The 26,572-nt window shown below is 38.9% G+C and overlaps 1 protein-coding gene and 2 pseudogenes across 1 annotated transcript; all 3 read left to right on the top strand.

Annotated features, from left to right (window-relative positions):
* Positions 1–1,798: 1,798 nt before the first annotated feature.
* LOC100727921 (olfactory receptor 5B3-like) lies at positions 1,799–2,742 on the top strand (annotated as a pseudogene).
* A 6,823-nt stretch (positions 2,743–9,565) lies between these two features.
* Positions 9,566–15,291, top strand: LOC100728208 (olfactory receptor 5B2-like). Its single transcript, XM_023562638.2, has 4 exons — positions 9,566–10,468; positions 12,989–13,012; positions 13,478–13,604; positions 15,101–15,291. Exons 1-4 carry the CDS (start codon positions 9,566–9,568, stop codon positions 15,289–15,291), a joined length of 1,245 nt encoding a protein of 414 aa, XP_023418406.2.
* A 2,756-nt stretch (positions 15,292–18,047) lies between these two features.
* On the top strand, positions 18,048–25,800 carry LOC100728495 (olfactory receptor 5B3-like; annotated as a pseudogene).
* The last annotated feature ends 772 nt before the right edge of the window (positions 25,801–26,572 follow it).

Here is a 26,572-nt window from a genome sequence, read left to right as displayed (position 1 = left end):
CAGGCAGCTTAACAGTTTCTTCCCTAAGAGACTTGGAGGAGGAACGAACTAGGCTCAAGGGGAAATCTCAAGGGATCACAACATCTCCATAATCATCTCCAGATCTTCAGGTAGAAACCAGAGGGACCCTGACAGGACTGGATCTGACAACAGTTGAGAGGAGAAGTTGGTACTGGATGTCACTGACCCATCTGAATGGGAGTCACTGTCCGCACCTGCAGGAGAACCTCTGACCTGAGGACTGGCTGTGAGCCTGCAGCCATGGTCAGGAACATCCCCCAAAGGTAGGTTCCCATTCATGGAGTTTTAAATAAATAATAAGCTCTTTGAAAGTGAGTCAGACACTTTTACTTTTTGTGGACATGCCTCTGTGAGTGAATACTCACACCATGTTTATGCCATGGATGAGGAGGACGTCATTCTGGAAGGGACTCACTATGCTCATGGGTCATGGTCCATGTTAATGTTCCCTCTCTGATTTCCTCTCCTTGCCTTAGGGATGCTGGAAAACGTGGCTGCTCCCTGAGACGAGGGGAGCTCCTCTCACAGGACATCAGCAATGTTCTGGAAACATTTTTATTATTCCAAAGCATTCTGTCCTGCCTCTGATTCCACATTTAGCAAACTGGTAAGCTCCTACGTAGATTGTGGAGGACTAACAATTGCTGGGTACAAATGTGTGGTCTGACACGAGTCCCTCCGGGGACCCTAAACCCTTAGGTCTGCTGTACCTGCTGCTCTGCCTCCCTCTGAAACCCCCGTGCCAGTGATTGCGTGGCCCCACCGCGATCTCACCACACCCGCAGGGCACACAGAGAAGCAGGGAGGGCAGGGGTCCTATTCAGCTTCACCTGAATCAACAGGTGGTGTTGATGAGAAATGGAGATGGCTGCTGGGAATGAGCATGAGACAGTGAGGAGAGCCTGGCAGGTTCATTCAGAACTTGTTAACTAATGGAAACCTTCGATATTGATATTGATCATTTCATGTGACTACATAACATGTAAATCCATTCACTATGATACCAGAACACTAAGTTTGAAAGAAAGAGGAAACCTAGTACCTATAAATTCAAGTTTAGACATAGTTACCATTCAGCATATGGTGAAGTTTAGCGTGAGTCCACAGTTGAAGCTGACATTTAACACCTGTGCAAATATCAGTGTGTCACTCAAGTTCTTGTCACCCATATACATAAGTGTAGCAAAAATCCACAATATTGCTGTCAGGAGACAGAGAAAGTACATTGAGCATGTCTGTAATAGTTTTTGATAAGTGAGCAACGTGGAAGTGGCATTTTTTCCTTTTTTTTTTTTAATCTTTTTTTGAGATAGGGTCTTGCTGTGCAGTTCAGGGTAGCCTTGAGCCCACATTGTAGCAGATGCAGGTCTCCAGCTTACAATGATCCTCCTGCCTCAGCCTCCCAAATGCTAGGACTACAGGCCTTTGCCACCAATCCCAGCTTAGAAGTGCCAATTTTTACTGCAATCGGGGGGGGGGGGATTTGTTAATAGATACACACACACAGTTATTTTCAAGTAACTAAATCACAGGTTATAAGTTTGCAACTTTTTAGACTACATAGATGATCTTCTAAAATTCTGCAATTTGAAAGCATATAAATGTGCATGAAATTAATAGAATCAGCTTGGTTTTAAAACATACTTTCTCTGGAAAATCTCAAAGTATAAATTCTTCTATTGTTATATAATACATATTGTACTTAAACTTTCTAATTTTAGTTCAGTTTCTTTGTTTGTCACAGCTACAGAGCAGGTAGAGGTACTGGGCAGCACTGATGGAGAACAGGACAGAGGTGACAGAGTTCCTGCTGCTGGGGCTGACCTCTGACCCGCACCTGCAGCTTCCCCTCTTCATCACCTTCCTCCTCATCTACACCATCACTGTGGCTGGGAACCTGGGGATGATCCTGCTCATCCTCCTGGACCCCGTCTGCACAGCCCCATGTACTTTTTCCTGGGTAACCTGTCCCTGGTGGATTTTTGTTCCTCCTCAGTTGTTACTCCCACAGTCATAACTGGGCTACTTACAGGAAACAGGGTCATTTCATACAGTGCCTGTGCTGCTCAGATGTTCCTGTTTGCATGCTTCGTGGGTGTGGAAAACTATCTCTTGGCCTCAATGGCCTATGACCGCTATGTCGCAGTGTGCAAACCCCTGCACTACACCACGACCATGACCACCAAGGTGTGTATAGGGCTCGTCCTAGGATGCTATACCTGCTCACTCCTGAATGCTTGCATCCATGTTGTGGACACATTCAGCCTCTCCTTTTGCAGCTCCAATGTGGTGCACCACTTTTTCTGTGATGTTCCACCAGTCATGGCCTTGTCCTGTTCTGACAAGCACATTAGCGAACTGATTCTTGTCTACCTTGTGAGCTTTCATATCTTTTTTGCCATCTCGGTTATCTCAACATCTTACATCTTCATTTTTATCACCATTCTAAGGATGCACTCAGATGCAGGACATCACAAGGCTCTGTCCACCTGTGCCTCCCACTTCACTGCAGTCTCCATCTTTTATGGGACTACGATGTTCATGTACCTGCAGCCCACATCCAGTCACTCCATGGACACTGACAAAATCTCCTCTGTGTTCTACACCATGGTCATCCCCATGCTGAACCCCCTGGTCTACAGCCTGAGGAACAAGGAGGTCAAGAGTGCCTTCTTAAAAGTCAAGAGCACATTCTTTTTTTCAAGGCCCATCGTAATGTAGGCTTTTGATTGTAACTTTGTGAAATGAACCATTTCTGAGTTTCTTTCAGGTTTTATTTGGGTACAAAGTGCAATCCATTTTTGAGGCCCATGATGAAATTTAATTACTGACATAATATTCTCACTTGTGCAAAAGTCTTTCAACCTGAAAAAAACTACTGTGTCCACAAATACAGAGTGAGGATGCTTAAAATATCCTGATATCTGCTGACTAAACTATCCTTAAAGATATTGATGCATGCATTCCACAGGTGCTCTTTTTCATATCTCACATTAAAGCACATATACAAACAACAGGCTCAAAGCTGCCCGTAACTAGAAGACATGTCCACAGGAAGTTCATGATGACACATAGAAATGGATGTGATTGGTTTCACCGCACTTGAATACACTGTGCTAGTGTATTCAAGTTATTTTGCTGTTATTTTTACGGGTTTATTTGGCTGAATAATGAGACCCTCAGGTAGCTAAAAAAATTTAACTGTTTTTCGTGCATCTGTGAGTGCTGGCAAAGAGTCTGGTTTTTAAGGGAGTTGGTTAGTAAAGATATGTGTCCGCAGCACTATGATAGCAACCTCTCTCTGTCTCTCCCTTTGTCTCTCTCTGTCTCTCTGTCTCTGTCACTGTGTCTGTCTCTTGTCTCTATCTCCTTAAGAACATCCCCTTTGTGTCACTCTTAGATCTCAGTTAATGATTGGGGCCTCTTCTTGGTCTTCCTTCTCCACACTCACACCATGCCCAGCTCCCTCTATCTCAGGCTTTGGTCTCAGACTCAGTGAGGCCCTGGCTAGCCTTGTTCTTAGGAATACAGACAGAACATCACAGAACTATTCAACTTGTCCATCATGTACCATGGTACCCATAATAAATGTCCTTTTACAGGTCTATACCTGTTCTGTTCATTCTGTTTCACATGAGCACACTGAATAAGTTATTGAATGACTGTTAAAAAACTGTAATTTGATATTTGGTTTTTGCAACAGATTCTAACTTCAGTTCTGATTTCTTTAATTTTTTAATTATATTCTTATAATCCTAATTTGAAAAATATATTATATGTCATGAAATGAAAGAGGTACTTTCCCTAACTTAACGAATCATGTACAGATCTGGGATCTCATGTGAATTAATATTTATTTTCAGTGTCACCATTCTGTACATTCAATATGATCATATTTTCAAAGGATAAAATAGAACAAGAAAATTCAATGAATATAACTATCTTTTTAATATATTCAAGTATAATTCCACATTCAGATTAAGAATTAATCATAAAGCCAACGACAGTTTCCTTTTCGTATGTCCCTTACATAGTAAACTTACCACTTACTTCTCTAAGTTTGGTTCCATTCTCCCTTGCACTGCCCTGCGTTTCCCTGTCTTCCATTGCACAAGTTTTTTTTGCCATTGCTTCACATCAGCCAAGCTCATGCCTCAGGCCCCTTGTGCTTGCTGTACCCAGGGTGGGTGGCCTCTGTCCATTCCGGATGCTGCCTCAGAAGATCCCATCGTGGAGTCCTGCCCCATCCTCCTTCATCACTGGTGAGTCTCCATTCATCACGCTGACTGTCTCCTGCTCCAGAGTGATTCTGTGCAGTTGTTATCAACCCTTCATGACTACCCGTGGACACGTATAGCTTATTTACCTTCCCCAAAGAGAATGTGAACTCCAGGACAGCAGTGACTTTATCAATTTTCTCATAACTTGATGGCAAGTAGCTAAAGCCTTCTCTACTGCACTACAGATTCTGAATAAATATTTGTTGAATGTATGAAAATATACTTGTGTTTTGATATTAATTGTGCTGATCCATGAGCCCTTGAGTCATTGGTAATGACAGTGAATCACATACAGCAAGAACCTTCTAGATCAACATTCAGTACATTTTAAGAGATAATGTTCTTTCTGTGATTTGCTGAAACATTTTTTCTTATATTCTCATATTTTGCACTTGTAGAAAAAATAATATCCTGGAAATGTCATCATCTCATACATTGCCCCAAAACTCTGATTTTTTTACTTTAAATATTGACACATTATATGGCAAATGACATCAGATCATTACTGCTTGCTAATTCATAAAGATTATTAAATATGAAAAATTTAAGTCTCTATACCTAGTGATACTTGATTAATTTTTATATACAGACAAATCATGCTATTGACTAAGCTGAACTGCAGTGTCATGTAGGAAATAAATTTTAGGATTATTTTGGATTTATGAAAATTTTTGAGACAGTGCAGAATGCTCCCATGTGTCCCTGTGGTTAAGTCCACAATGGCTATCAAATTACCAAAGTCCTCGTTCTAGAACTTTTCAGTATTACTCACATGACACGGCCCCAATGCCCCATGCAAAAGTCAGCAACCATAGGATTTGAGAGAGGACAGCTCCCTCAGGGCTACTGTGCTTGCCTGCATGGAAACCCCACGTGTCCCTGGGACACACGGCCAAGGGCACAGGTAGCCGGCAAAGGACAGGGCAGAGCCACAACACAACATATGTAATATGCAACATACCATACATACACACACACACACACACACACACACACATATATGTCTGTGTAATATAAAATATGTGTATATAATATGCAATCATAACATATACAAAAGATACTGTGAAATAAAAGAAATTGTTCAAAAAGAAAAAAAAAATCTAGGATAGGGAAAAAGGAAAGGAAGGAAGGGAAAAGGGAGAAAAAATGCAACTTGGTTATACTATTAGTGTCCCTTAGTTTATAAAAAGGAGGATTTGTGTTAATATCAATGGGAAAAATTTTTAATGCCTATATATTGTACCCTGAATAATTACTTTAAAGATAGTAATATGCAGTGTACTAACTATTGCTATTCTCCTATCTTGCTGTGAAATTTTGTTTGAGCTTTTTTCCATAAAATAAAAAAGAACCACCAAAACAGCTAATGAGAAAAAAAGTATGATTAAGAACGAGCCAAAAGACACATTTCTCAAAAGAAGACATGCAAAAGATTGATGATATATGAAACATGTTGAACTTCACTAATCATGAGGGAAAGTCAAATCCAAGACATTTGAACATCTCCCTCCAATAAGAATGGCTTTATCACAAAGACTGAAGATAAAGACACCTATCAAGGATGTGAAGAAAAGGGAAGCCCTGTGAGTGGGAATATGAATCAGCAGAAGCATTATGGAAATCTACAAGCATAGTAATCAAAAAATTAACAATAGAACCGCTACATGATCTTATGTTTTGTCTTCAAAATACTGATTCAAAGGAAATAAAATCAGTGTGACAAAGAGATTCCATGTACCTTGTGGTGGTAAATTGGAAACACTCAATATGTCCATCTTGAATGGATAAAGGAATATGTGGTGCAAGGGGCATCCATAAAAAATGGAAATTCATTCATTTGGAATAATAAGGCTATGACTGGAAACATTACGCTAAGTAAAGGAGCCAGGTTAGAGAAACAATGAATACTCTCACCCATCTATGGAGGCTAATGAAGATGAAGACATAGAATTTGAAAAGTGGACAGAGTTGGGCTGGAGAGAGAAGGGAAAGGTGAGTAAACTGTTACTGAGCCATTGTGAGAACAGAGAGCTCCTGTGTGCTATTGCAGAATAGGGTGATGATGGATAGCAATCATGTATTATGTTCTTCCAATAGGTAGAACAAAGGAAGAGTTCACTATAAATAATAAATATTTGGAGGAACAGACTTGTCAATCTTGGAATAACTCCATAATATGCATCTCAGAATAACTCCATAATATAGAAAATATTTATACTTTCAATTGTTGGTTAACAATTCATTTCATTTCATTTAAAACTGTAACCATCTTGGTCCCTACAGGCTGCTTAACAGCTTCTTCCCTAAGACTCTGGGAAGAGAAACTGATCTATTCTCAGGGGAAATCTCTGCAGAACACAGCGTCTCTATAATTGTCTACAGATCTCCAGGTAGAAGCCTCTGGGACTGCAACAGGACTCGAGCTCACAGCAGTTCAGAAAGGGCATGTGACTGCCTTTCCTCTTGGACATCACTGGCCCATCTGAGAGGGAGTCACCATCCCCACCTGCAGAAGAACTTCTGACCTGAGGACTGGCTGTGAGCCTGCAGCCATGGTCAGGGAAATCCCCTAAAGGTAGGTTCCTTCATGGACTTTTAAATAAATAATAAACTCTTGGAGAAGTGAGTCAGACACTTTTCATAATTTTTAGACAGGCCTCTATTATGAACAAATACTCACACTATGTTTATGCCATAGATGAGGAGGACGTCGTTCTTGAAGAAATTCGCCATGCTCATTGGTCACAGTCCATGTCAATGTCCCCTATGTCCGATTTTCCCTTCTTGCCTTAGGGACACTGGAAAATATGGTTGCTGTCTGAGACAAGGAGAGCTCCTCTCACAGAACATCAGCAATTTTCAGGAACATTTTTATCATTCCAAAGCATTTCATCCTGCCTCTCATTCCTCAATTAGCAAACTGGTAAGCTTCTATGCCGATAAGCAGTTCAATAAGAAACATAACTTTTGCCAAATCAATGTCCTAACTATACTTATGATAAGTTGCCTAACAATAGAGATGTTGAAATATTTTTTCAATGGTGAGATGAGGTGATCTGAACCTGTGGAATAAATGGCTTTCCTATAGAGACTTCACTGACTCACAAAAGAAATAATGCTTCTTTGCCATATAAATGATAAAAATAAAGATACATAACGCTTTGAATGGTTACTGACACGATCCTTTTCTTTATATATTTGTATCTTATTTGGAGTTTCAAAAACTAAACACATAGAAACATAAGATAAGAATAGTGAATTGATTCTTCTTTAATTTGAAAAATGATGCCTAACTGAATTACACTATACTACAATTATACAATCAGAATTGCTTATTCTTGGAAGTTGAGTTTAACTTTTGGGTCTCATTTCTTTTACATATTACTTATAGAATCTTGCAACACAGCATACATTCTCAGTTCTTCTGTTTACAAATGGCTATGTGAGAACATTTTACGTAACCATCCACACCATTTCTATATAAATTTTTTACCAAATGCATTACAATACAGGCATGTGAAAAGTAACCATGTGTGTAAAGTTGATAAACTTTCGATAATTCATATGCAAATTAGTGTCTTCATGGGGATGTTGGACAGTTGTAGGATGAAAGAGAATTAGAAAAAAGGATGGTAAGATATAAGAATTTGGGATAATAATCTACCAAAGATTGCAAAATAAATAAAGAAATTTTAAATACTGTTATCACACCAAAGGAGATTTTAAAAAGTTTAAGTCCTATGACTGTACGAATTTGCTGTATGACAGCAATGAATGAAGCAGTGCGCTGAGAAACACAGACCTCTCCCCTAACTCGAATGTGGATTTCGAGGAATCAGATTGAACATCAAAGACCCCAGATGTCGCAGCAGCAGCTGCAGTCACACACATGGAACAGAGCAAGACTGAAGCACTGGAAAGAACAGAAAATCACAGAGGCCCTCGTCTGGGGAAAAAGGAAACTGAAGACAGAAACTTCAAGATTTCAAAGTCACCTGCAAACAAAGTCCTGGGTGTCACAGTCCACCTGGGTCAAAATTCTTCAAAACCCTCATGGCACCCTAATACTAACAGCATAGGTGGCATTCATCAGGATGAGCCTGACACCCCCATTTTACCTTCCTTTGGTTATTATTATTCTCACACAAATGCCTAAAAGTCAGCCTCATTGCCGTATGTGTTATGCGGATGGCAATGTCATGCCCCCTGCAGATCCAGGAGGACTACAAATAGCTGGGTACAAATGTACAGTCTCTCAGGAGTCCCTCCAGGGACCCTAAACCCTCTGGTCTGCTGTGCCTCCTACTCTGCCTCCCTCTGAATTCCCCATGCCAGTGAGCGCACTGTACCACCATGATCTCAGGATACCCACAATGCACACGGAGTGGCAGGGAGGGCAGGGGTGAGTCTCAGCCTCACCTGAACCAAAAACTGATGCTCTTAACTATATGCTGGCCAACAAATGGAGATGTGCTGGTGGTAGCAAGTATGAGACAGTACAGAGAGTTTTCCACTTTCATTCACAACTTGTTAACTCGTTGAGACTTTTGATATTGATATGGATAATGATCATTTCATATTACTGCGTAACACATAAATCAGTTCAATATAAAACCACGACACTACGTTTGAAAGAAAGAGGAAACCAAATAATTGTTAATTCAATTTGACTTGAATTCACTTAAATCCTAGACATAGTTACCTTAAAGCATAGGGTGAAGTTTAGCACGGTTACACAGCAGAAACTGCCATTTCTATATAAATGGTAAACTGCCATTTACCTTAACACCTAGGCAAATATCGATGAGTCATTCAAGTCCTTGTGACCCATAACAAACATGAGTGCAGGAAAAACCCACAACGTTGCTGTCAGGAGACAGAGAAAGCACACAGAGGATGTCTCTAGTAGTTGTTGATAGCAGAGCAATTTGGATGTGGCAGTTTTTTCTGTTTTCAGGAGGAAGACATTTTCAAACAGATGCTTACACATCATCATTTTCCAGTTACTAAAATTCAGCTTAAAAGTTTACAATTTTTTAGGTTACATAGATGATCTTTTAAAATTATGGAGTTTGAAAACATGTAACTGTACATGCAATTAATAGAATCAGCTTGGTATTAAAACATACTTTCTCTGGAAAATCTTGAAGCATAAATTCTTATATAGTTATATAATATATATTGTGCTTAAACTTTCTAATTTCAGTTCCGTTTCTTTATCTTTGTCATTACTAAAGAGCATGTAGATGTTCTGGGCAGCACTGATGGAGAACAGGACAGAGGTGACAGAGTTCCTGCTGCTGGGACTGACCTCTGACCCGCACCTGCAGCTTCCCCTCTTCATCACCTTCCTCCTCATCTACACCATCACTGTGGCTGGGAACCTGGGGATGATCCTGCTCATCCTCCTGGACTCCCGTCTGCACAGCCCCATGTACTTTTTCCTGGCAAACCTGTCCTTGGTGGATTTTTGTTCCTCCTCAGTTGTCACTCCCACAGTCATAACTGGGCTACTTACAGGAAACAGGGTCATTTCCTACAATGCCTGTGCTGCTCAGATGTTCCTGTTTGCAACCCTCATTTGTGTGGAAAGCTATCTGTTTACTGCAATGGCCTATGACCGCTATGTCGCAGTGTGCAAACCCCTGCATTACACCACCACCATGACCACAACTGTGTGTGTAGGGCTCATCCTAGGCTGCTATACCTGCTCACTCCTGAATGCCTGCATCCAAATTGGCAACATATTCAGCCTCTCCTTTTGTAGCTCCAATGTGGTGCACCACTTTTTCTGTGATGGTCCACCAGTCATGGCCTTATCCTGTTCTGACAAGCACATTACTGAACTGATTCTTGTCTACCTTGTGAGCTTTCATATCTTTTTTGCCATCTCGGTTATCTCAGCTTCTTACATCCTCATTTTTATCACCATTCTAAGGATGCACTCAGATGCAGGACATCGCAAGGCTCTGTCCACCTGTGCCTCCCACTTCACTGCTGTCTCCATCTTCTACGGGACTTCGATGTTCATGTACCTGCAGCCCACATCCAGTCACTCCATGGACACTGATAAAATCTCCTCTGTGTTCTACACCATGGTCATCCCCATGCTGAACCCCCTGGTCTACAGCCTGAGAAACAAGGAGGTCAAGAGTGCCTTCTTAAAAGTCAAGAGTGCATTCTTTTTTTCGAGGCCCATTATATTGTAGGCTTTTGACTGTAACTTTGTGAAATGAACTATTTCTGAGTTTCTTTCAGGTTTTCTCTTGCTACAGTGTAACCCATTTTTAAGGCCCATGCTGAAATTTAATTACTGACATATACTCTGACTTATGCAAAATGTTTGAACCTGAAAGAAACTACTATGTGCACAAATAAATGCAGAGTGAGGATGCTTAAAATATCCTGATATCTGCTGCCTAAACTATCATTAAAGATATTGATGCAAGCATGCATTCCACAGGGTTCTTTTTCATCTCTCAAGTCAAAACAAATATATGTATGCACACTCAAACCTGCCCATAACTAGAAGAAATAGTCCCGTGAGTCTTATGATGACAAATAGAAATGGATGTGGTTGATTTTATCACACTTGAATGTTATGTGCTATTTATGTGGGTTAATTTTACCTTTTTATTTGGTGTAATAATGAGATAACTTGGGTAGCCTGCAGAAGGATTTTTAACCTTTTCAGTGTTTCTGTGAGTGTTTGCAAAGAGTCTGGAATTTAAAGTACTTGATGAGTGAAGATTATCTGTCCTTTTCATTGTGATCGCAATCTCTCTCCCTCTCTTGTCTCTCTTCCTCTCCTTCTCCCTCTCTCTCAATCTCTTCTTCTCTCTCTCCCTCTCTCTCTCTCTCCTTCTTCCTCTCTCAGTCTCTCTCTCTGTCTCTCTCTCCGTCTGTCTCTGTCTCTGTCTTTCTGTCTGTCCCTATCTGTCTCTCACTGTCTATCTGTCTCTGTCTCTCTCTGTGTCTCTCTCTCTGTCTGTCTGTCTGTCTGTCTGTCTGTCTCTCTCTCTCTCTCTCTGGTTTCTATTGTTATGGCTGCTGAGTAGTTGAAATCTGCTGGTGCCCACCATGTTCATGGTTTCAGAGAGCTGAGGGTTGCTCTCCGCGTAATGGTGTAGGAAGAAAGATGCTTCAGTATCATACAAAAATCTCTGCTGCTACACAGGTCTATCCTCATACTTCATGCTATTGTTTTCATGAAGTGTGTCTCTGCACAATTTTTCTCATTAAATTGGCCTTTTTTAATCTCATGTGTCTGTAAAACTGTACAATAGTTACAAATTTTAAAAAAATAAATGTTCAATTTTATACTTTTCTTGAAAAACAGTTTTAGTTTTGTTTTGTTTTTTTAATCATTGTAAAATAAGTCAGCATCTCCCGAGACCCAGCCATGTTGGAACTTAGGGCTCTGATCAAGAAAGCAACTGTTTTTGTTGTGTCCATGAGTGTTTGCAAAGAGTCTGGTTTGAACAGCAGTTGGTTAGTAAAGATATGTGTCCTCAGCACTGTGATAACAACCTCTCTCTGTCTCTCCCTTTGTCTCTCTCTGTCTTTCTGTCTCTGTCACTGTGTCTGTCTCTGTCTCTCTCTTCTAAGAACATCCCCTTGGTCTTAGAACTCAGTTAATGATTGGGGCCTCTTCTTGGTCTTCCTTCTCCACACTCACACCATGCCCAGCTCCCTCTATCTCAGGCTTTGGTCTCAGACTCAGTGAGGCCCTGGCTAGCCTTGTTCTTAGGAATACAGACAGAACATCACAGAACTATTCAACTTGTCCATCATGTACCATGGTACCCATAATAAATGTCCTCTTACAGGTCTATACCTGTTCTGTTCATTCTGTTTCACCTGAGAACACTAAATAAGTTACTGAATGGCTGTTTAAAAACTGTAATTTGATATATATTTTTGCAATAGATTATAATTTGGGTTCTTATTTGTTTAATTTTTTGATTATATTCTTATAAGCCTAATTTGAAAAACTATGTCATATGTCATGAAATGAAAGAGGTACTCTCCCTAATTTAATGAGTCATGTACAAATTTGGCATCAATGAATTAATATTTATTTTCAGTGTCACCATTCTGTACATTCAATATGATCATATTTTCAAAGGATAAAATAGAACAAGAAAATTCAATAAATATAGCCATTTTAATATGTTCAAATATAATTCATATTAACGATTAATCCTAAAAGCCAATAATAGAGTAGTTTCCTTTCCGCACATCCCTTGCGTAGTATACTTGCCACTTACTTCTCTAAGTTTGGTTGCATTCTCCCTTGCACTGCCCTGCGTTTCCCTGTCTTCTGTTGCACTGGTTTTTTGGCTGTTGTTTCATATCAGCCAAGCTCATGCCGCAGGCCCTTTGTGCTTACTGTTCCCAGGATGGGTGGCCTCTCTCCATTCCAGACTCGGACTCAGGAGACCCCATCATGGAGTCCTTCCCTGTCCTCCTTCACCACTGCTCAGTCTTTGTTCGTGAAGACCAGTGTCCCCTGCTCCCGAGACATTCTCTGCAGTTGTTATCAATCAGCCTTCACTACTACCCATGCTCACATGTTGCTTAGTTACCTTCCCCAAAGAGAATGTGAAGTCTAGGAGAGCAGTGACTTTATCAGTTTCCTCATAACATGATGACAAGCAGCTGAAAACTTCTCTACTGCACTGCAGATTCTGAATAAATATTTGTTGAATGTATGAAAATGTGCTTGTGCTTTTATATTAATTGTGCTGATTCATTGAGCCCTTGAGTCACTGGTGGTGGCAGTGAATCTCACACAGTAAGAATGTTCTAGATCAATATTCAGCACATTTTAAGAGGTAATGTTCTTTTTGTGATTTGCTGAAACATTTTTTCTTACGTTCTCACACTTCTCACTTGTAGACAAAATAATTTCCTGGAAATATCATCATCACATACATCATCACATACATACATCACATACAATCCCAAAGCATTCATTTATTTTTTTACTTTAAATACTGACACACTATATGGCAAATGACATCAGATCATTACTGTTTGCTAATTCTTAAAGATTATTAAATATGAAAAATTTAAGTCTCTATACCTAGTTATACTTAATTAATTTCTATATACAGACAAATCATGCCACTGACTGAGCTGAACTGCAGTGTCATGTAAGAATTAAATTTTAGCTTTATTTTGGGTTTATGAAAATTTTTGAGACAGTGCAGAATGCTCCCATGTGTCCCAGTAATGAGGGCAACGGTGGCCCTCAAATGACCAAAGTCCTCAATCTGAACACTTCAGAATTACTCACATGTGCGGACCCAAGGCCACACATGGATATCAGCAACCACAGGATTTGAGAGAGGACAGTCCCACAGGGTTCCTGCACATGCCACATAGAAACCCCGTGTGTCCCTCGCACACAGGGCCTAGGGCACAGGAAGCTGGTGAATGACTGGGCAGAGCCACAACGTAACATATATAATATACAACATACTATACATATATATATATATATATATATATATATATTATAAAATATACATATGTAATATACAACCATAACATATACAAAATATACTGTGCAAAAAATTGTTCACAAAGAAAAAAGAACTAGGATAGGGAAAAAGGAAAAGAAGGAAGGGAAAAGGGAGAAAAAATGCAACTTAGGTACATTATTAGAATCTCTCAGCTCATAGAAAAGGAGGATTTGTGTTAATATCAATGGGAGAATTTTTTATACCCATATCTTGTACTCTGACTAACTACTTGAAAGACTAGATGTAGTGTATTAACTATTGCTATTCTCCTCTCAACTTGCTATGAAATTTTGTTTGAGCTTTTTTCCATAAAATAAAAAGAATCACCAAAACAGCTAATAAGAAAAACACAAAGTATGATTAAGAATACCAATGAGTCAAAAGACACATTTCTCAAAAGAAGACATGGAAAAGATCAACGATATATGAAAAATGTTGAACTTCATAATCATGAGGGAAAGTCAAATCAAAGACATTTGGAAATCTCACTCCAATAAGAATGGTTTTATCACAAAGATCGAAGATAAAGACACCTATCAAGGATGTGAAGAAAGAGAAGCTCTGCCTTTGGGTGTTAATATGCATCAGCAGAAGCATTATGGAAATCTATAAGCATAGTCCTCAAAAAAAGAAGAATAGAACCATCTACATGATCTTACATCTGTCTTCAAAATTCCAATTCAAAGGAAATGAAATTGGCATGCCAAAGAGATTCCATGAACCTTGCGGTGACAGTTTGGAAACACGCAGTATGTCCAACCTGGATGCATAAAGGTATATGTGGTGCAAGGGGCATCCAAAAATGACAGAAATTCACTTACTCAGGACAGTGCGGCTATAGCTAGAATCATTATGCTACATAAAGGAGCCAGGTTAGAGAAACAATGATTGAATACTCTCACCCATCTATGGAGTCTAATGAGGATGAAGACATAGAATTTGAGAAGTGGACAGAGTTGGGTTAGAGAGAGGGGGGAAGGTGAATGAATTGTTACTGAGTCATTGTGAGGACGGAGAGCTCCTGTGTGCTGTTGCAGAGTAGGATGATGATGGATAGCAATCATGTGTTGTGTTCTTCCAATAGGTAGAACAAAGGAAGAGTTCACTGTAAAGCAGCAATAAATATTTGGAGGAACAGGCTTGTTGATCTTGGAATAACTCCACAACATGCATCTCAGAATAAATCCAGAATACGTAAAATATCTATGTTTTCATTCATCAGTTAAAATTACATTAAATTGTAATCTGTAATCATCTTGGTCCCTACAGGCTGCTTAACTGCTTCTTCCCTAGGACGCAGGAATGAGAAACTGACCTATTCTCAGGAGAAATCTCCAGAGAGCACAGCATCTCCATATTTGTCTCCAGATCTCCAGGTAGAAGCCTCTGGGATCCAGATAAGGCTCAAGGTGACAGCAGTTCAGAAGGGACCCTTTGGCTTGCCTTTGGGACATCACTGACCCATTCAATCAGGAGTCACCGTCCCCACCTGCAGGAGAACTTCTGACCTGAAGACTGGCTGTGAGCCTGCAGCTATGGTCAGGGAAATCCACCAAAAGTAGGTTCCATTCATGGAATTTTATATAAAAAATAAGCTCTCTGAAAGTGAGTCAGATACTTTTCATTATTTGCAGACATGCCTCTGTGAGTGGATATTCACACCATGTTTATGCCATAGATGAGGAGGACGTCATTCTTGAAGCGACTCAACCATGCTCATGGGTCATGGTCCACGTTAATCTTACCTCTCCAGTTTTCCCTCCTTGCCTTAGGGATGCTGGAAAACGTGGCTGCTCTCTGAGACAAGGGGAGCTCCTCTCACAGCAGCAGTGTTCCGGGAACATTTTTATCATTCCAAAACATTCTGTCCTGCCTCTTATTCCTCATTTAGCAAACTGGTAAGCTCCTACACATTAAAACATTTTGGTAAGAAACGTAAAGTCCTAACTATTCTTATGATACACTGTCTAGCAATAGAGATGCTGAAATTTTTTTTTAAAAGGTGAGCTGAGCTGAGCCTCTGGTATAAATGGTTTTCACAGAAACTTCATTGATTTGCAAGAGAAATAATGCTTCTTTTCCATGCATATGAACAAAAATGAAGAGACATAAGGGTTTGAATGGTTACTGACATGATCTTTTTCTTATATTTGTACCTTATATGGAGTTTCAAAAAATAAGAGCACATAAACCAAGAATAGTCAATTGATTCTTCTTTAATTTTAAAAGTTATAACTAACTAAATTATACAATTACTACAATTATACAATCAGAATTGCTTATTCTTGGAAGCTGGCTTTAACTTTTCAATCTCGCTTCTTTTATATATTACTTATAGAATCTTGTTGCATAGCATACGTTCTCAGTTCTTACAAATGGATATGTGAGCCCATTATGCATAACTCATCTACACTTTTTTTATACAAATTTTTCACCAAATGCATTACAATGCAGCTATGTCAAAAGTAACTATGTATGATAAGATTGATAAACTTTCAATAAACCATGTGCAAAGTAGTATCGTCATGGGAATGGTGGACAGATGTTGGATGAAAGAGACTTAGAAAAAAGGATGGTAGGATATAACAATTTGGGGTTGTAACCTACCAAATATTACAAAATAAATGAAGAAATTTTAAATACTGTTAGCTCTCCAGAGGAGATTAAAAAATCTAGTTTCTATGACTCTACAAATTTGCTGTCTGATGACAGCAATGAATGCAGCAGTAAGTTGAAGAACACAGATTTTCCCCAAACTGGAATATGGATTTCAAGGAAGCAGTTTGGACATCAGTGGCCCCAGGTGGCGCTGCAACAGCCTCAGTCACACACATGAAGCAGAGTGAAACTGAAGCACAGAAGAGCACGGAAAATCACAGCGGCCCTCATGTGAGGAAAAGAGAAACTGAGGACAGACACTTCAAGACTTCAAGGTCACCTGCAACTGAATCCCTGGGTGTCACAGTCCACCTGGGTCAAAATTCTTCAAAACCATCATTGCATCCTAATAGTAATGGGATAGCTGGCCCTGTCAGGGTGAGCCTAATACCTTGATTTTACCTTCCTTTGGTTACAATTATTCTCACACGAAAGCCTAAAAGTCAGCCTCATTGCCATGTCTATTATGCAGATGGTAATATCATACCCCCTGCAGATCGTGGAGGACTAACAATAACTAAGTGTTGATGTATGGTCTGACAGGAGTCCCTCCAGGGACCCTAAATCTTCTGGTCTGCTGTACCTGCTGCTCTGCCTCCCTCTGAATTCTCTGAGCCAGTGAGCGCTCTGAACCACCGTGATCTTACCACACCTGCCATACACACTCAGGAGCAGGTAGGACAGGGGTCAGGCTCAGTCTCACCTGAATCAAAAACTGAAGATCTTTAGTATGTCATGGTGAACAAGTGGAGATTCGCTTGCGGTAGCAACTATAAGACAGTGCAGAGAGTTTTACGCTTTCATTCAGAACTTGTTGACTCATTGAAACCTCTGATATTGATACTGATATTGATATTGATATTGATACTAATATTGATATTGATAATGTTCATTCATGCTACTACACAGCATGTAAATCCATTCAATATGAAACCAGGACACCAGGTTTGAAAAAAAGGGGAAACTTAATAATTATAAATTTAATTTGACTTGAATTCACTTAAAACCTGAGACATAGTGAAACCTCAGCATAGGGTGAAGTTTAGCATGGGTCCACAGTAGAGACTGACATTTAACACCTGTATAAGTGTCAGAGTCATTTGAGTTCTAGTGACCCATAATAAATAAGTGTAGCAATAAATAAATAAATAAAAGCCGAAAAGCATTGCTGTCAGGAGACAGAGAAAACACAGAGGATGTCTCTAGTAGTTTTCAATAGCACAGCAACTTGGAAGTGGCAGATTTTACTGCACTCAAAAGGAGGACATTTATTAGTAGATATATGCTCATGTTAAACTTACTAATTCTCAGCTCATAAGTTTACAATTTTTTAGATTACACAGATGATATTTTTTAAATTCTGAAGTTTAAAAACATTTAAATGTACATGCAACTAATAGAATCAGCTTGGTTTTAAAACATACTTTCCTGGAAAATCTTGAAGCATAAATTCTTATATAGTTATATAATATATATTGTGCTTAAACTTTCTAATTTCAGTTTCGTTTCTTTATCTTTGTCATTACTAAAGAGCATGTAGATGTTCTGGGCAGCACTGATGAGGAACAGGTCAGAGGTGACAGAGTTCCTGCTGCTGGGGCTGACCTCTGACCCTCACCTGCAGCTTCCCCTCTTCATCACCTTCCTCCTCATCTACACCATCACTGTGGCTGGGAACCTGGGGATGATCCTGCTCATCCTCCTGGACCCCGTCTGCACAGCCCCATGTACTTTTTCCTGGGAAACCTGTCCCTGGTGGATTTCTGTTCCTCCTCAGTTGTCACTCCCACAGTCATGGCTGAATTCCTCACAGAAAATAAAGTCATTTCCTACAATGCCTGTGCTGCTCAGATGTTCCTGTTTGCAACCCTCATTTGTGTGGAAAGCTATCTGTTTACTGCAATGGCCTATGACCGCTATGTCGCAGTGTGCAAACCCCTGCACTACGCCACCACCATGACCATCAAGGTGTGTACAGGGCTCGTCCTAGGCTGCTATACCTGCTCACTCCTGAATGCTTGCATCCATGTTGGGGACACATTCAGCCTCTCCTTTTGCAGCTCCAATGTGGTGCACCACTTTTTCTGTGATGTTCCACCAGTCATGGCCTTGTCCTGTTCTGACAAGCACATTAGCGAACTGATTCTTGTCTACCTTGTGAGCTTTCATATCTTTTTTGCCATCTCGGTTATCTCAACATCTTACATCTTCATTTTTATCACCATTCTAAGGATGCACTCAGATGCAGGACATCGCAAGGCTCTGTCCACCTGTGCCTCCCACTTCACTGCTGTCTCCATCTTCTACGGGACTTCGATGTTCATGTACCTGCAGCCCACATCCAGTCACTCCATGGACACTGATAAAATCTTATCTGTGTTCTACACTATGGTCATCCCCATGCTGAACCCTGTGGTCTACAGCCTGAGGAACAAGGAGGTCAAGAGTGCCTTCTTAAAAGTCAAGAGTGCATTCTTTTTTTCGAAGCCCATTATATTGTAGGCTTTTGACTGTAACTTTGTGAAATGAACTATTTCTGTGTTTCTTTCAGGTTTTCTCTTTCAGGTTTAACTGTAACACATTTGAGGCTCATGCTCAAATTTAATTACTGACATATACTCTGACTTGTGCAAAAATCTTTGATCCTTAAAGAAACTACTGTTTCCCCAAAAAATGCAGAGTGAGGATGCTTAAAATATCCTGATATCTGCTCCCTAAACTATCCTTAAAGATATTGATGCATGCATGTATTCCACAAGGGTTCTTTTTCATATCTTACATCAAGCAAATATATGTCCAACACTTAAAGCTGTTCATAAATAGAAGAAATATTCTGTGAGTCTCATGATGTCAAGTAGAAATGGGTGTGTTGGTTTCACCACACTTGAATATTATGTGCTATCTATGGCTATTCATTTTATGTTTTTATTTAGCATAATAAAGAGATAACTTGGGTAGCCTGTAAAATTTTTTAACTTTTTAAGTGTGTCTGTCAGTATTTGCAAACAGTCTGGCATTTAAAGCACTTGATGAGTAAAGATTATCTGTCCTCTTCATTGCGATAGCAATCTCTCTCTCTGTCTCTCTGTCTGTGTCTGTGTCTGTGTCTGTGTCTGTGTCTCTGTCTCTATCTCTGTCTCTCTCTGTCTCTGTCTGTCTGTCTGTCTGCCTCTCTCTTTCTCTCTCTCTCTCTCTCTCTCTCTCTCTCTCTCTCTCTCTCTCTCTCTCTGTGTGTGTGTGTGTGTGTGTGTGTGTGTGTGTGTGTGTGTATCTCTGGTTTCTGATATTATGGCTGCTGAGTAGTTCAAATCTGTCTGTGCCCAGCATGTTCATGATCTGGGAAAGCTGAGGACTGATGCCTGCATAATGGTGTAGAAAGAAAGATGTTTCAATATCATACAAAAATCTCTGCTCCTACACAGGTCCATCCTCATACTTCATTCTATTATTTTCATAAAGTGCATCTCTACACAGTATTTCTCATTGAATTGGAATTTTTTATCTCATTCAATTGTGAAACTGTACAAGATAGCATAATAGTTACAAATCTAAAAATAATGTTTAATTTTATACTTTTCTTGAAAGCCAGTTTTAATTTTATTTTTATAACTTAAAATTTTTATTAGTATACCATTGCAGTAGAAAGAGATTGACTCACAGTGGGGAATTGGTACATGGACATCACCCATCTCAATTCTTTTCTTCCCCATATTCTCCATCTTCCCCTTTGTTAAGATACCTTTTTCCAACATCAGATTCATTCATTTATAAGACATTGTCGAGAGATTAACTGTAAGACTAACAGGTCAAAAACCATATAAAGCACTTAAAATAATTATATTAAAGCAAAGGATACTCTTAGATATGTTATCCATGTTCAGTTACAAAAATAAGGTTTTATTTTTCTTTTTTCACTATTGCCTGTCATTTATTTTACATTTTACTTATGTATTACTTTTCTAATATAAGAGAAACCATGTGATATTTGAGTTTGCATGCCTAATTAATTCCCTTAACAGTATGGTTTCAAGGTGCATCCACTTTCTGAAAAATGGCTGAAATTTACCTTTGAGTAGTACTCCATTATGTATAAATAACTATTTTCTTTATCCGTTTACCTATTTATGGACATACAGACTGCTTACAAGATTTAGCTATTGTGAGTTGTGCTGCTATAAACTCGGTATTCCAGGATCACTGTAATAAGGTGTTTCTAATTCTTCAGGAAGCTACAGAGGAGGAGAATACCTGGGTCAAATGAAATTCCTATCTTTAGTTTTCTAAGGAGCCTCCATGCTGATCTCCACAGTGCTTGTATCAGTCTGCACTTTCCAAAGCCTGGCCAGCATTTGTGATGGGCTGATTTCCTGAAAATAGCCATTCTTTCCAGACTGAGATGAAATCTCTGGGTTGTTTTAATTTGCATTTCTCAAACAGCCAGAGATGTTGAACATCTTTTTTATGTATTTATTGACCATGTTTACTTCACCTGAGAAGTGTCTATTCTTTTCAAATGCCTGTATTTTGATTAGTTCTTCAAATTTGGAACACTAATTTTTAAAATTTTCATATATTCTAGATATTAATCTTTTGAGGAACAGCTGGTAATTTTTTCCTGTTCTATAGATTGTCTCATCACTCTTCAATAATCCCATTTGTTGATTCTTAGTGTTATGTCTTGTGTAACTAGGATTCTGTGTTTGCCTACACCTCTGTCTTCAAGAGGTTTACCTTTTTTGTCTTCTGGTAGATTAATTAAGTGTTTCTGTTTTAAACTTTAGATCCTTGGTTCATTTTGATTTTAGTTTAGTTATTGCATGGTCAGAGATATGGGTCTACAGTCAAACTTTGAATGTGGTAGACAAGTGGTCCCAGCACCACTTGGCCTCTTTGTCAAAGATGAGGTAGCTGAGTGGGCCTGGGTTTGTTTCTGCATCCTTTATTCTACTCAACTAATCCACAACCCTGTGTGTATTTTTCCTCATTACCATGCTCTTTTTATCACTGTAGCTTTGTAGCATAACTTGAAGTCTGGCATTGTGATGTCCCCTGTGTTTTTCTTACTGCCCAAGTCCTTTTGCTTTTGCTGTTCTAGGTCACTCCTGGTTCCATAGGGATTTTATGGTTGCCTTCTCTAGTTCCATGAAGAATGGCGCTGGTATTTAGATTGGGGTTGTTCTGGAAGTATGGTCATTTTAACTATTTTGGTCCTGCCTATCTATTTTCCAATTTCTTCTTTGATCTGCTTTTCAGAAGACTTTAGTGTTCATTATAGAGGTCTTCGACTTCCTTGGTTACGTTAATTCCTAAGTATTTCATTTTTCTTTGTAGTAATATGAAATGCATTGTTACCCTAACTTCTCTCTTGGTGAGTTTATTGTTAGTAGAGAGAAACATTATTGATTTTTGAGTGTTAACTTTGTATCCTGGTGCATTACTGAATTTAGTTATTAATTTTAGGAATATTTTGGTGGAGGTTTTGGGATCTCCTACGTAGAGGATCATGTCATCTGGAATTAGTGATAATTTAAATTCTCCCTTCCTAGCCATATCCCTTTTATTTCATTCTCTTTTCAAATTGTTTGGCTAAATCTTTCAAGAACTAAGTTAAACAGGTGTGGTGATCACTGTCATTCTTGTCTTGTCTCATTGTAGAGGGAAGACTTTCAGTTTCTCTCCATTTAGTATGATGCTGGCCATTGATTTGTCATAGACGGCTCTCCTCAGATTGGGATAAAGACTGTTCTTATTTTCTTCAGTGTTTTAGGGATCAATGGATGTTGGATTTTGTCAAATGCTTTTTCTATATCTATTGAGATGGTCATGTGATTTTTGACCTTGCTTTTATTTATATGGTGTATTACATTTATCGATTTTCATGTATTGACCCATCCCTGCATCAGTGGAATGAGTCCTATCTGGTAATGATGTATGATCTTTTTGATGATTTACTGCATTCTGCTTGTCAGTATCTGTCAGGATTGTTGCATCTTTGTTCATTTAAGAAATGAATCTGTAGTGGTTTTTTTGCTGAATCATTTTCTGGTTTTTGAATCAGGACAGTGCTTGCTTCCAGGAATGATTCTGGAAGTACTGCTTTATTTTTGACTTTATTAAGGAGTTTCAAGATTATTGGGTGCTATATATTCTCTGAAGTTCTTGTACAATTAGGTAGTAAATTTATCAGGACCTGAGGTTTTCTTAGTTGGTGGTGAATTATTATATATTCTTGGTTCAGCTTTGATAGTTCATATGCATTAAGAGTTTTATACTTTTATGTAGTTATTTTTACTGGTTTTCCTTTGTGTTTTTATAATCAGTTTTCAATGTAATTTTTATGTAAAATTGAAACCTAATAATGTCATATGCTGCTGGTGTACCAGTTGGTATTTACATGGCTTTGAAAGATTTTTTTGGAGTCTGTCAGCTACAGGCAGCAGAGATGTTTTTAAATTATTTCTTTCAGACAAGATCTATTTAGTCTGATTCTCAAATGTTATTTACTGCATTTCAGGTCTAGTATTGATACCCTTTGGAGAGACGGGTTTAATGAATATAGATTTGTCTCAAAGATTTGAATTTGCCTTATCATTTATTTTAATGACATTTTCTTATTTAAGTCATCTCATTGCTCTGGCTTTCATGGTTTCTGATGAGAAGCTGCCTATTAACCTGTATGTCTGGACAAAACATTGTTTCTTGCTGATTTTATTATCTTCTCTTGAATAGTTTGAATGTGGAATATATGTGGATGTCTTCAAGTCTATCTTTGAGATTTGCCAGCTTTATGGAAATGGAGTTTCATGCCTCTTATCTAATTTGAAGTGATTGGCTTACTATCAACATATTATTTGTTCCCTTTTAAAAAAATCACACTTCTAGGGGCTGGGGATTTAGCTCAGAGGCATAAGCACCTGCCTTGCAAGCAGGCAGTCGTGAGTTCGATCCCTGGTACAGGTAAAAAAGACAAAAAAATAAAAAAAAAATCACACTTCTGATGCTCCAATTGTGTATTTGTTTGTCAACTTGATGGTGAACAAGGAGGCCCTGGGCTCCATGAAGTTTTATTATTCTTTCTTCTTCTCTGTTCCTCATAGAAAATTAGAGCCATTAATATGTCCCCAAAATTCACTGATTCATTCTTCTCCCTTCCAAATCACTCTAAAATCTCTTAGTAAATTTTACATTTCACTTTTTGTTGTTTAGTTTTACAACATCTCTCTGGTTCAATTTCACAAGATTTGTGTCCTGATTAATAGGAACTATTTGTCAAAAACTTATTTTCCAAGATTCTTGTAGTTATTTGCCAAATACCCACTTAAAGTTTTTGTGTATATTTACAGAATTGATTTGATCACTTGTATTTTTTGTCAAGATCTAGGTCTCTTCTATGTTGTAACTGTCAATTTCTCCTCCCCTTTTTATTCCCTGAATGAGTTGCTCTTTATTGTTCTTTGCATATGTCTTACATCTTTGATGAAACTGTCACATTTTTAACATGATAGTGTGGTATCTGTGCAAGTGAAACTCCTTGCCCTTCCAAGGTTACTGCTTTGTTCTTTGCAGTTGGTTTTGTTGTTTATGCAGTGTGCTTCCTAAATAGTTTCAGAAGAGCATTTGTTGTCACGTGTGCTATGATGCCTAGGTTCCTTTCCGGATGGGTGTCAGCTTTCAGCATGAGAAATGCTTTAATAAAAGTCATATTAAGGCACATTTTTTTCTTCAATTAACCTCAAATTACACTCTGTACATCTTTCAGAATTTCTCAAGTTTCCGTGGAATTTCTACTGATATTTTTGTCTGCATTTCCAGGATTTTTTCTGCAGAGTAACAGACCCTTAATATCACATTTTGCAGTTTCTATATTGTAAGGATTTATAGCTATACTCAGAACCTCCTAAATAACCCACTTAAACCCTAACCCCACTGTGCTTGTTTGAATCACACTCAAAATATTGTGGAAATTTCCCAAGCCAAGCCAAATAAACCAACAGGAAGATTCTTTGCATCTAGGAGATAACAAGGCAGCATTTAATCTTTACACAAGCAGACAGTTGGGAGTTCGTACCAGTGGACTGTTGCAGGGCTAATTCCTCCAAAACAACTGTTCTGAATCAGGAAGGAGTTTAGTCTATATAGAATTAAAAGTGTGAAGTACAAAGCAAGTGACCAAATATTCCATGATTGGTTACATACACTGAATGGGATATTGACATACAGGCAAGTCTTGAAGCAATAGAAGCATTCCAGAAACCAGGGGAGGAGGCTCTCACAGAATGAGAATAGTTAAAAGCATTACCATAATATAGAAATGTTCTAGAAAGAGGCACCTTACTGAATCCACATGAATCAGCCCAGGGTGCCTTAAGGTATAGGCAGTTACTCTGACTTAGTGTTCATATGCAGCTGGGCCTTGGATACTGTCAAGACCAACTGAATTCAGTAGAAACAGCAGAAGAACAACTTGGTCAGAGACCTCTAATTGATCAGGAAATATCTGCAAGTTTACCATCTCATGCATGTGTTTCTACATTGTAGCTTTGCCCCAAAGCCATGTTGTATGAGGTAATATTTACAGGTATTGTTACAAGCAACTGAGTTAGATAGAAATATTACAGTTAGACAGAAATATCATAAGGTGGTCAGACAGGGCTAGGTCCTGGAAGGAACCAGTGCAGAAGACCAGATAACCTTGCAACTATCAAGGAGTCAGACACTCCTGCTGTGGGCCAGACCTCAAGACAAAAGGTAAGCGAATACACCCATATCCTAAGGATGGATATTCCAAATAGGTCTCTATCACCCTGAGGAATCGAGGAATCATCACCCAACATAATATAGAAGGAATCACCATTCAGTATTCATGCCCACTTGCTTTGTGACTACTTCCTCATTTGTCCCTGATTTAATGAATTTTACCTGAGCAATTAATTTGGTTGGTTGACCACAGTTCTGTCCCACCTCATGCCTGCATGCCTTGCAAGTTCCCATGTTCTCCCCATCTTAGACCTGCCTCACTTTGTAGTTTTGCTCAGTAAAAGTCCCTAGAAAACACAGTCTTTGGCAACCTGCTTGGGACCCCTTCTGTCTCTCTTTCTCAGACAGAAGCTTTCTTTCTCTCAATAATTATAGCCTACTCTTAACCTCCATTGTTCCTAAAATTCATTCTTCAATTTTAGAGAACACGACTCTTACCAGACATCTAGTAGGTTGGGAGTTTCATTCCCCTATATCAGTGTTGCATATTAGAATCTGATGTTTCATTGGGAGGGAGCGTCATTTACCCTCTAATAGGTCTGTTTGTGATTTAAGCTACTACCTGACCAGTACAGAGTTGTATGGGTAAATGGAGGGTCCCCTCTGCATGTGTCACTCAAAACACTGCTGACAATGCACTGCCCAGCACAGCAGCAGCTTCTGGAACAGGAAGTCCCATGACTACCCAGCAGGGGAGAGGACCACTGGAGATCTGTGTGTGCACCAACAACATAATAACTTCTCCCCCCGTACCTGGAATTGTTCCATGCCTTACTTCAGTAAAATGGGAGAGAAATGAGGAAGTAGCGAATTCAGTTAATATCCTTACTTTTGCAAGCCATACTCTATAAAATTGTGTAAGAGCTGAAGACATTCCAAAAGAAACAAAAATGAGAATACCTCTGGACCTTACCTGTCCTAAAAGAAATGTTATAGGGAATGTATCAATTTAAAGAGACACTAATGCACAAGAAAAAAAAAATGAGACTACGGTGAGGTCCCTGACATTAGTAATCATGTAAACAAATTCAAAGTGCTATTCGATGGTAAGTACTTTGTGAACACTGCTCATACCTTTAGCACAAAGGCTGAAGAAAGTTAAAAACACTGCTACATATCTTAAAAATTGGATAATATCAAAAAGGGTAATATGGGCTACCAAGAATACAAGATAAGAGGGAATGGCGTGCTAGTGTGAAGCCTTTTTATCCACATTTTTCTGAAATTCTATTCTTAACTTTCACAATAATCTTTAGTGCTACAATTTCATATAAGGAAAATATGATTTTCATAAGCTTTGTAGTACATACAAATTAAAAATTTATA

Source organism: Cavia porcellus, unplaced genomic scaffold, assembly GCF_034190915.1.
Source record: "Cavia porcellus strain 051 isolate PalLab524CR breed Dunkin Hartley unplaced genomic scaffold, mCavPor4.1 scaffold_17, whole genome shotgun sequence".
NCBI classification, from domain to species: Eukaryota; Metazoa; Chordata; class Mammalia; order Rodentia; family Caviidae; genus Cavia; species Cavia porcellus.
Note: the sequence above shows the minus strand (reverse complement) of the source record. Positions and strands in the feature narration are given on the sequence as shown.